The following is a 12,329-nucleotide window of genomic DNA, read 5'->3' on the forward strand; positions in this document are numbered from 1 at the left end:
AGGCTGCACGTGACAAGAAAATTGGCATAAATACCGAGCGTAGCCTAATTTACATGTATTGTTGCAGTGGCGTAACACTAGCTTAGCAAACACGTTTCCCGTTGATTGGTAGGCTATAGTTTGTCATTTCTAACATAAAGTGAGAAATTTGCCTAAAATGTTTATTCTACTAAAAATTAGCATATATGTGAAGGTGTCTTCGAATGAAGTTTTGATTTGTTAAAAAAGTTATTTTTCACTCATAACTTAAAAATCTATAGTTCTACGCATGATTCATATGTGTGTAGCTTCCAGTGCTGCAATGACCTGACTTTAGTAATCAGGGTAAAATGACTTAATCTAAACTTATTTTATTTATGCAAATAACTTCAATTAAATTAAATTGCTGCAATTGAATGCATTTCACCAAAATTGGGACATTTCCGTAATTTGTCAAATGTCAAAATCTTAACTTGCTGGTTGTTTTGTTTTTAATGTTTTAATGGAGAAATAATGCACGAAAGGAAATGTGTGTTCGCCGATTCTGTAAGTTCAACATTTTCTTTTGGAGGCTATGCTGTGACCTGTATTTTATAGCCTAACTATTGACATGAATCTACACTTAACTTGCTGCTAGTTGAAAATGGATTAACTTAGACTGAAGTTTTGCAATTGGCCTGTCTGCGACTCGAGTTACTGTATTTCAAAAAGCACTTGATTGGATAACATAAAAGTTAAAAATTATCAAAAGTAAAACTTAAAAAGTATCAAAAACTAAAGATGAATTAAAAGTTAAAATTATAAAAAAATATTAGGTACTAACGACTGCCGGATAAAGATTTCTGGCAGACAGGAATTAGTCGCTGCACCTACCTCAAATATAGCGTTAGTGTAGCCTGCTCAACAGTGTTGGTGTGTTACATTACTACAAATATAGCCTAGCTGGGGTAAAAGTATGCATTATTATGGACAAAACAGGCGGATTTAACTTTTTGCATATTTGAATGCGTTGTGGGTTTTCGCGGTAACACTGTAAGTTGGCATTCTAAATATGAAATTAACGATTGTCCACAGTATATACATTCTAAACACCTAACCTATAGAAAGTTCTATGCTTCAATAAGAAACGTTCAACTGAAGTGTATGCGTGCAATAATTACTGACGCAGATTGAAATACTTATGGCGGATATGACATTTGGTGTCTGTTAGAACAGAGCACTGGACAATTTACAACTGCTTTAACCAGATAATCTATCTTATTTCAAACCAAAAACAACAGAAACCTTCCGGTAAAAGTTACATTTTAACACTTAACACTTGGTTTATGATATGGTAGGCTATATAACTTACTTTCCTTTCTTCCATAATTGTGATATCAAGTGCCAATATTCATTTTACAATATGATGTTTATTTAAACAGACATGTAAAACGAACTTTTGAATCGTTTAAGGTTCGCAATAAGCCCCAGAAACGCTAAGCAAGCACGTATTTTTGGATTTGGCGCATTGTTGCTTTGTTCTGGTGTTTACAAATAAGGCAATTTATTTACAGGTGAAATCATTTACAACTAACAAAACAAAATTGTGTAGAAATGTTTAAGAAAAAGGCCAAGACTTTCATTGAGTTGACCGACAACAAAAGTGTTTATGTTGCCAACGAATTTGTATCTGGAAATCTTGTAGTTGATGCCCAGGAGGCAATCAGCTTTAAAAGTGAGTTCAATACAATATTTTTCATAGGCTTGTTTAACTTTTTCGTTGAACGAATTAGAAAAAAATATATGTCTGTAATACATATTTAATGTTTTTCTTTCAAGGGATTAAACTAAAGTTTAAAGGTTTTGCCAAAGTCCATTGGACGGAACAGCGTGGGTCTGGTGACACTCAGTACACTGAACACTTCAGGGCAAAAGAAAAGTACTTTAGACATGAAATAACTGTCTTGGAGTCGGGTAAGCATAAGTATGGCACAAAAAGGAGCATTCCACCTGTGTAATATATAAACGTTTTAGAATAGTATCTTTCCTTTTCTTCTTGTCGCAGCATACGTATAAGCTGTCTTTAAAGGACATATTTCTCCAAAAAAATATCTTTATTTTTTGAGAAAACCTGAACCGCAACCTTGCAGTAACACTAGAAATACTTAACCAATTTTTTTGCAAATACTTTAGATGGAGACAAAATGATACCAGTGGGAAGAAACATCTATCCATTCAGTTACCAGTTACCATCTGATTTGCCCTCCTCTATTGAAGGTCGTACGAAATATGTTAGTTTCTAAATCTAGATAATATAACAATAGCACCCATTGAACATTAGTTTGTCAGCTTCAGCAGCCTTAATTAGCGATTTGTTTAAAAGTTACAACCAGTGTTGTAATAACTTAAGTTCATGACTGACTCGACTTGACCATTAATCTTTCGGATAAATCACTTGACTTGGGCGTAAGTTATTTTGTCAAATAACTTGGGTTCAGTGTCATTAAAAGTTTTTCAATAAAATTGGGTTATTTATCTCAATTTGCACGTAAAATAATTTGTTGGCTGTATATTGCGTTTGTGTTACTTTTAGTTGAATTAATTATTATTGCTCATAATAATCCGTCGAGTTAACAATTTATCCAATTTGAACAATTTAAGTTGTTAATGACATGAATTGAAGTTGACAATTGCTCTAATAACGACTTGACTTGGGCAACTGATGACTTAGGCCGGGAATTTACCTGTTAACTGTGCAAAATACTAAAGTATTCTTTTTTTTGTGCAAAATTGATTTCAAACAATTTTTTTTAAAGTAAACTTTGTATTTTTGTTGTATTGTAGTTAAAGGTGGTTATGTCCGATATATGGTGAAGGGGACAATACAACGCACAGGCTTTACGCTTGACATTTGCACAATGGCTCTCTTTACGGTTCTTGATGTTCTTGATTTAAATCATGATCCTAATTCAAGGGTAAGTTGCTTTGTTGTATCATCAGTGCAACCGTACCAGAACACATTTTTATATTTAAGAAGCCAAGAATTGCTGGTAGACCAATTGTCGAAATTTAGTTTTCGTCTTGTTGGACTCTAATTTAATTTAAGTTGACTCAGAAATATTTGTTTAATTATCAATTTCTTAATATTTTAGACTCCGTCTACCGGCAGTGATACGAAGATGATGTGTTGTTGGTGTTGCGCCAGTGGTCCCGTTGAGGGTAAAGTAAGCACAGATAAGAGCGGTTATGTTCCAGGGGAATTTATCAACATAAATGGAAGCATAAAAAACAAAAGGTTATTGTTGTCCTAAACTGAATTCTAATTGATTTAAAAATATGTGTTTTAGAATCTTACCTTTTATAAAAGTATGAATGATTAAATTATGAAATGGTGCTATTAAAAGTCCTATAGGTTATGATTTATAATTTTTGTTGTTTAGAAATCATTTTTAATTTTAACATATTTAGCCAAGCAATTTACATAATTTGGCAATTTTCGCAAATTAAAATAATTTTCCTTTTAATATTTTCATTTCTTATTCGTGCTAACAGTTCCAGTAATCTCCCTGGTAGCAAACTCAGCCTTGTTCAGTTGGTGACTGAACATTCCACTAAAAAGAGTCGCCACTTTACAGTTAAAGTAGCCAAGGAAAAAGGACCAAAATGTAAACGAAAGTCATCTGCTCACATCAGTAATACAAGGCTTCAAGTTAGTTCCTCCAACGAGTTTTGACGTTTTCTTAAATTTAACCTAATTTTTTAAGTGCTATTTTAATTTTGTCTGAATTACTTATTGATAACAAATTTCAGGTTATTAATTTTAATTTGTGTAAATTCATTTCTTTAGTATGTTTTTTGAACTGCTTCAAAAATTCATTATTTGTAAAACTTTTAAAATTCTCCAGATACCACCATTACCACCATCCAGTTTACGATTTTGCAGCATCATTGACGTTGAGTATTATCTTCAGGTAAGCAGTATGAAACAATAGAAAACAGCTTGCTCACTTAACAGTGCTGTAACGACTTAAGTCAATGATGACTGACCTAGGTGCTTGACTTGACTAAAGTGCACTTAAGTCGCTGTTTTTAAATGACATGACTTTATTTAAGTCTTTCGCACAAACAACTTGACACGACAGGTCTTGTGGACAAATGTAGTGAGTTTAAAAGAAGTGTTTCCAATAGGTAGTTTTTATAAAATTGAGCTATTTAATTTTTTTCACATAAAAGAAAATTTGCTATATGTTGTGTTTTTCGCTTTTTTAGTTCCGTTATTGCTCATAATCGAATAAGTTTAAAAATTATAATAGTGAATTGGAGATGACTTGGTCTAATTATGACCTGACTAGGACTTGACTTGCGTCACTGATGACTTGGTCTGGGACTTGATTTGTTGTTTATTCAAAAAGACTTGACTTGGACTTAAGTTATTTTACAAACGACTTGACTGGGACTTCTAAAAATGACTTATTTACAACTGGCCAAGTAATTTTTCTTAGCGAGATTACTCTTATGCAAGCTTAGCAGCACTAAATAGTAGTTTATTTCTAAGGGAAACGTTTTTAATAAGAAAACGAACAAGAAGCGATTTTGTTGATTATTTTCACGCGAGTATATTGAAATGATTTGCATCTTGTTTGGCCGTGGATCGAACTACGTACCTAATGACTGCTGGGCCAATAAATTAACAACTGTAGCAATTCTTTTCTTTTGGGTGTGCTATTTCAGAGCTATGCTTTGTTTACCAATAAAAGCCTTTCATGATGTTAGGTCATTTTTTAAGCTTTAAAATATATTTTTTTAGGTAACAAATTTAATAGGAATTTTATTTTATTTTTTTCGGTTTAGTAAGTTGTGCGTATGCTATTTTTTTTCAGTACTGCATCGACACAGCCGCATGCCATATGAACCTTAGGGTGAAACTTCCAATCGTGATTGGGTCGGTACCCCTAAGACCGGACGCCAATGAGCCCCTACGCCCCATGATTTCAACCAGTGAAACCCAATTCCAGCTGTACCCAAATTCCAACCAGACGGAAGTGACCCCACATGGTAGGCGTTTCAACTTATTGTTTTAGGGCTCCCCTTCAAACCAAGCCGAAGTAAGGTGTAATATATTTGATCTTGTTGCTATAATGGGCCAAAATTTTCATACAACCTAGTATTTGTTGTAGCCTAGCCCCCCCTGTATTTCAAAATGTGATTTTTAGTATTACTTGTAAGTGTAATATGTATTACTTATGAAGGGTAAAAATAATATACACTATCCATTGCCCCCAGTGGTGTATTCAGTTGGGGCGGGAGTTCTTACCCCCCCCCCCCACCTTTTTGTAATTGATATTATCTTTTTTGGTTCGTTTTTGTCAAGGCGGCGTGCTTTTTAAGTAATTGGGTCACGCGAAAACAAATCTGTGACCCAAATACAATTTTTATGACGAAAAAAACTTTAAAATAGGTTTAGAATAAAACACAGCAGAACATATTTCAAAACAGATTATTTAATCAACCGTGCATTAGTGAGATACTTGCGGCTGAACAATAAATTTACATTCCTTTTTTTAAGTCCTCCCAAACCATTATTCCTTTAAAATTAAATATAATGACACAAATGAAACTAAATCTAGCTTTTTAAATTGGTCTGTGGCCCACCTCAAATGTTCTTATGGCCCCCACTGGTTGAGAAGCGCTGGTTTAGGTTGACTGATTAGCAAGTGTGTATTCGATAATTGACAACGCTAAGTCAAACCTTATTTCTTTTTTTCTCGCTGAAAAACGTTATACGCAGTATGTTTCTCTCTGTTCGGTCTCTGCGCTAATATCCGATGTTGGTGTAACATCGACATTTGTTTAAAAATGAAGCAGATTCTTAAAAGAAGGTATAGTCGTGACTGTCGCGTGCGTTTTAAAGTTTACATTTTTAAGTAATGATAGTTAAACTATAGAAAGTTAATGCAAAATTATGCTCTTTAAGCATACTCTAAGACCACGTGCTAAGTGTGCAATGGACACGACCTATTTCCCCTCAACCACAGCTTGTATTTAATTGACATGGCACACAGCTCGGCGCAGATGTTGCGCCAATCGTGGCATAATACACCCGGTAAAAACGATCTTCGTTTAGTATTGCACGTGGTGAAAGGCGTGCTTGTAATTTAGCGCTAGTTCCGTTTATGAAACTTGAAAACTGAGCTGCTGATAGTCTAATTATGTATGATTCTACCACAATTAAGCACACATATTTTAAGGTCTTGGTTTGTTTTTTGCCTAAAGTTAACGATTGCACACTGTGGTTTCGCAGCTGGCGCCTGACAGGATTGTCGACGACGCACGCGCTCGCTTTTGCTGGACGTATTTGGCTGTTTCTGGGTTTTTTATATCACGTCTTGCAATCACCATTCTATGACGTCATGCTGTCACTGTTTTAATGACGTCTTTATGTTTTTTTTTGTTTTTTTTTTACGTTAATGAATAATGACGTCATTAAAACAGTGACAGTATGACGTCATAGAATGGTGATTGAAAGACTGGTGCAAATATTTTTCAAACTGAAATACATCAAAACGTTTGTGGCTACTGTTTCAAATCTTGACTGTAAGTGATTTGAGTTCATATGAATTTGTCATGACTAGAAATGAATATCTTACAAGCTATGCCGATAGCAAATAATAAAATATAACTTTTACTAACTATAAGCTATCTTTGGTGCAAACGAACAACATTTGGGCGCTTATGTTTCTACTTTGTTCTATATTCGCAAGCTCTTAACATCGCTACTGTTTTTTGATGTATTTCAGTTTGAAAAATATTTGCACCAATTTGTAAAATCTTAGTTGACATTCACCTTTTTGCAATCACCATTCTATGACGTCATACTGTCACTGTTTTAATGACGTCATTATTCATTAACGTCAGGCGAAAAAAGGGGAATTCCCTAAGTTAAAAATTCAGCACCCCTTTTTAGATTTTCTGATTACGCCCCTGATTGCCCCCCTGGAAAATTTTCTGCGGGCGCCCCTGGCCATAGGCACATAAAAAAGAATTAGGCCTGGAATCACGCCTTTATAGGCTAACAAAATGCACATCATAACCTTTGTGATAATATGAATGTCGCTTTAAGCTGAATGAATTTCCTTAAAACAAACAAAAACGTAGTGAAAGGATAAAGATGAGCTCTACAAACCAGAAGAGCAGAAGAGCTCTACAAACCTGATATTATGCCTGGCAGCAATAGCTTATGTAAAAGGATAAAGTTCGCACCACGGGTTCGATTATACGCTGGTTAAGAATAACTGCTTTAAACAATAAAACTTGGTTAAAAACGCACGTAAAATGCTGAAATTTAGTGATTTTCAACTCACCCCTTCCTTTAACGAATAAGGTGAACTTAAACTTCCTTAAGGACCACCAGGGGTAGGCGAAACACTATTTGATAAGCAGCTAAAATCTCTATATTTGTTTCCATGTGATTAGTGCCACCACCAACTTATTCAGCGGCCGCTGCTGCAAAAGTCGAGACAAAGACGACTTACGATGGAACGGTCAGTACATTTGCACCCGAGTACAACTACTACGACTGGAGTCAGCCAGCTTTCAGCTACAACTAGATGCCAATGCTTCTACTGTAAAATTTAGTGTGTCGGTTCAATTGCTAGGATGACTAAAACTAAAACCACTTTTCGTGTTTAGCGAAACCTGTAGTTAAAAGTTAACCAATCTTTAATTACAGCTATTGATGCTGCTGCTAATATTCACTGTTTAACCAATGATCATTGGTTTAACTTATGACAGTGTTGGAAAACAAACGACGTTTGTGGTTACTGTTTCAAATCTTGACTGTAAGTGATTTGAGTTCATATCAATTTGTCATGACTAGAAATGAATATCTTACAAGCTATGCCAGGGGTGGGCAAACTTTTTGGCTCAAGAGTCGCATTCAGAATCTGAATTTGTTCGAGGGCCGCATCGTTTAATTGAGATTAAGCCAAAGCATAAAATCTAAAACAGTAAAACCACTGAAAATCAGTACTTGCCGTTGGTAGCTGTTTTGCTTCTATTTTCGATTCAACTTTAGGACACACAACGCTGACAGCATCAACCATACAATCTTTAATAAATTCCGCTTCTGCAAATGCCTTGCTTTGTTTTGAAATTTTATTGGCTAATATAAAACTTGCGTTGTTCCTTTGTAAAGATGAACTTTCGGTAAAATCATTTACTAGTGTCTCAAACATTTTTTTTAATTCAGTTGCTTCATTTTGCAACTCATGATTTGATAAATTGTGCCAAAATTAGGGTAATTGGTTTCAACGTGACGTTTCAAATTTTAATCTTTAAATACAGCAACGCTTTCATGACAAATCAAACATATTGCTTTACCTCCAACGTCCGTAAAGAAATACTTTTCTCTATATTCTTTGTTGAATGCACGACATTCATCGTTAACTTTTCGCTTTTTATATTGTTTAAGCAGCTCATTATGGGTGAGTACATCACTCATAAATTAACAATTCAGCTAATCTAAGATTAAGATAACACTTGTAATGCGACAGGCCGCACTCATAAATTTCCATTGTGACGTAATAGGCTGTTTAGCAACCTAAAGCCTGGTGCAGTAGTGCACACATGTATCCTACGGCAGCTACCACACTGCGGGCGAGAAATTGAAAATTGTTTTACTTTACCGCGAAGCCGGCAGGGCTGCAATGAATGTAATTAAACTATTTGAGCAATTTTATTATTATTTATTATATTATTGCTTCAGGCTTCCGCAGGCCGCACAAAAAATTGTCACGGGCCGCATGCGGCCCGCGGGCCGTAGTTTGCCCACCTCTGAGCTATGCCGATAGCAAATAATAAAATATAACTTTTACTAACTATAGGCTATCGGTGCAAACGAACAACATTAGGGCGCTTATGTTTCTATTTTGTGCTATATTCTCAAGCTCTTAACTTTGCTACTGTTTTTTGAAGTATTTCAGTTTGAAAAATACTTGCACCAGTTTGTAAAATCTTTGTTTACATTCACCTTCGTTATGAACTTGTTAAAATGTACAGCGAATAACTAAAGTGTATTTCGCGTCATTAATTAACGCACATACGTGACAATTAAATATGCACGACTCTTGATACAGTAGTATATAGCGTTCCTAGTTTTAACTATAAATCGTTGTTTTTTTCAACCGTACGAGCTTTAAACGTTCGACGTAAATCTTACCCTGTAAGTAAGCGTACAGATAAAAAAAAAAGTTCCATAAAACGTTTGATAAAAAACTATTACGTTCCTCAGCTAAGTTGCTCGGGTTTGCATAATGTCTGTGTTTAAAACAAATTTACCTAAAATTGTAGTATAGATATATCGTATGTACCTATAAAATAAACCATATGCAAAGTAGTTTTAACACATTTTTCACTTTTATATTTTATAATGTTTAAATGCGAAAGTTTTTTTTTTCTTTTTTGCTTGCCTCAACATTTTAGCTAATTTCACTTTATCGTACTGCTGCGAATTAGTTATCTTGAAACCGTACTTTTCCACGACAATCTGTTTTCACAAAATTCTTCCAATTTTATTGAAGCGCGATAGTTTTGCACTTTTTACCTCTGCACTTTTTATTGTGTTTAATTTCCTAAGCTTTTTTTAAGTATCACATTAGTTCCACCCAGTGTATGTTTTTGCAGCAAGTTTTCGTTTATGTTAATATATTTTATTACACATATAGTATCGATTACATTTTGCCACTTGCTGTGTCTGCCAGGTTGTTTACAATTTGTTCTAAGGCAGTGCTTCTTAAACTTTTTTCGTTTTGTTCACCCTTAGCATCTATCTCCAGATTTCGTTCACCCTTGTTTTATGATATGATAAAACTATCTCGCCTATATATAACAGCACAAAATGACTTAGATTGTTTCAATTTTTGTTAAGATCAGCTCAAGCTTAGTTTTACCATTGAAAATCTACAATTTCTCGTCCAGAAATATGAAGCAACAAAAGCACCAAACAAAGTCACCAAATTGTTGTACTTATACTAGGGCTACCATATTTTTAGCACCCAAAACGAGGACAATTTGTCGCCTTCATGTAAAACGAAAATAGAATTGCTACGTTTGAGAAATACGTGCCAGCCATATCCACAACTTTTTTCAACAGCGGCAGCCTTTGTAATTTTCCTATGACTTGCACCCCTAAGAAAAGCAATTCTGAATTTTTAATTCAATATCACTGAGACAACTTGAAAATAGTAAAGTTTGTGGGCGGTCGCGCGAAGCGCGAAAAAAATTAGATTTAATTGGTTAAATTGGCGGTAAACTGCAAATCAGGAGGCTTTTCGCAAAACATTTCGTCCCCCTGTTGCTAGCCTGTTATCCAATTATACAAAATATGGATAAAAAATAGTTCAAACGGTGGATGATGACATTTATCGTTTATCTATAAGTTAGAAAAAATATAATTAAATAGGGCCGTTATACCTTCGATGATATGAAAACATGCAATGGCACTCAAAGAGACTTTGTACTCAAAAGGTAAACAAAATTAGATAACAGAAGATTCGCAATTTTTTTTGAGAGTTTTAATGTTAAAGTTGGCAAAAACAGAGTTTGTACAGCGCTGTAGGAGTGGTGCACAACCAAAACGAAAACGATACCATTAGAATCATAGCAAAAAATCTAAATATTAACTTAGAGCTCGCCTCCCCCCTACGAATTGCTCAGAGCCCCCCTAGAAACCCTTTTTAAACCAGAAATTTAGCATCTTTCATGGCTTAAGTATTTTTTGAAAGCAAATACAACGTCTCGTCTAAAAGTCTTATTAAAAGTATAAGCAACTAACTCGAAATGCGAAAAAAGAGGACATTCGGGCATTTTTGAGCGTCTTCGGAGGACCATTCAGTTTTCTTAAGAAAAGGGGACAAATCCCCCTAAAAGAGGATAATGGTAGGCCTAACTTATACACTCAGTGCAAACCAACTTAACTATTACAGTAAGCAAACAAACACCAAAAAACAACAGTTCAGTAGTCGATTTACTTCAGAAAGTTGTTTACTAGTGACTATAGGATGCTCCTGAACTTTCGTTCATCCTTATTCACCCCTTTTGGTTGGTTCACCCCTGCAAAAATTTTATTCACCCCGGGGTGCACCATTCACCATTTTAAGAAACACTGTTCTAAGAAACAAAAATTTTTGAACAAAATACAATTGACTAAAAAATATGTTCAACTATGAATATATCAATCAACTATCGCCAATGCAGGTTTCATAAGAGCGTTAAGGTAAAAAGTTTTGGTCTATAAGACCGAAATGTATTTTTATAACCATAAAGAAGATGTTATCATTTATAGAAGGACGTACATACATGCTTATTTGACAACAAATGTAATGGCTTGTAATAAAATATTTTCGTACATAACCTAATTGGAAACGCGTATGAGATATAGGCCTAGTTAATTGAAGTTACCAATGCAACATCATACGCAACCATGGTAAATACTAAAAGGACGTGGTATAAAACAAGCGAAAACCAATGATGATCATAATTATTAACAAATAAAGTCGTATCGTGTCGGGTAGAAAGGTTGAACCTGTTTTTATTGACAAAATAGCGAAGAACTCTCAATTAACTTGGGTCACAGTACTTTTTATAAAATTAAAAAAAAACAAAAACAAAAAAAAACCGTGATATGTTACAAATTATTTTAAAAGACCTGATCGGTATTAGCAGTGTATAGGACGTTCTGCTGGGCGTACATGTATTGCTGTTGAGCGCCTGCTGAGGCATAACAGATCAACATGATCAATCCTACTCCGATTAGAATGCCCGCCACCATGAGGAATATGCGCGCAACCCAGGGACCCAAATTAACGGTGTTAAGCAAGTGGAAAGGTCCAAGCTGCAAAAGTCGGCGTTATTAAATAAATACGCCAAACGGAATTAATTCCCGAAAGAGGTTTCATATAAGATTGCAAAATGTAACTAAACGGCAGCCGTACTATTTTTGCGATTTTTAAGTATAATTTTGATCTGTAATGCTGATTAAATTTCCCTAGAATGCTTACTACATATCACTCCAATTGGTATAACGCTTCTTAAGGTACCAATTTCTCTACGAAAAAATCAAAGCGTTATACGTGTTTTTTTTGCAGGTTGTTGTACTTTGTTTTGTTTACGCTTTGTAATGTCTTTCGTTTATATCGAGAAAGAACTGAATTTGATAAGAGATATCGCGGTAAACTCTATTGCCAACATAAAAGTGCTGTGCTTTCTTTCTTTTGAGTAAGACGCATCGATAGGCGAACTATACTTATTTACCCTTCTTGGCAAGCAAACGGCTACGTGTCTTCGGTGGGAAGACGTTCGTTTTGTTTAGGTGT

General features: G+C 34.8%; 1 protein-coding gene across 1 annotated transcript; it reads left to right on the forward strand.

Annotated features, from left to right (window-relative positions):
* Nucleotides 1-1,373: 1,373 nt before the first annotated feature.
* On the forward strand, nucleotides 1,374-9,227 carry LOC146139660 (arrestin domain-containing protein 3-like). The gene is made up of 9 exons (XM_083391408.1): nucleotides 1,374-1,693; nucleotides 1,798-1,932; nucleotides 2,152-2,235; nucleotides 2,803-2,933; nucleotides 3,111-3,253; nucleotides 3,511-3,667; nucleotides 3,864-3,929; nucleotides 4,839-5,013; nucleotides 7,432-9,227. The coding sequence occupies exons 1-9, from the start codon at nucleotides 1,573-1,575 to the stop codon at nucleotides 7,563-7,565; spliced, it is 1,146 nt and encodes a 381-aa protein (XP_083247534.1). The 5' UTR covers nucleotides 1,374-1,572; the 3' UTR covers nucleotides 7,566-9,227.
* Nucleotides 9,228-12,329: the final 3,102 nt, after the last annotated feature.

Source organism: Ascidiella aspersa, chromosome 6, assembly GCF_963924565.1.
Source record: "Ascidiella aspersa chromosome 6, kaAscAspe10.2, whole genome shotgun sequence".
Lineage (NCBI taxonomy): Eukaryota > Metazoa > Chordata > Ascidiacea > Phlebobranchia > Ascidiidae > Ascidiella > Ascidiella aspersa.

Coding starts and splice junctions, on each gene's coding strand:
- LOC146139660 (XM_083391408.1), top strand. CDS start 1,573: ATGTTTAAGAAAAAGGCCAAGACTTTCATTGAGTTGACCGACAACAAA. Junction 3,254..3,510: donor GGAAGCATAAAAAACAAAAG/GTTATTGTTGTC, acceptor TCGTGCTAACAG/TTCCAGTAATCTCCCTGGTA. Junction 3,668..3,863: donor TCAGTAATACAAGGCTTCAA/GTTAGTTCCTCC, acceptor AAAATTCTCCAG/ATACCACCATTACCACCATC.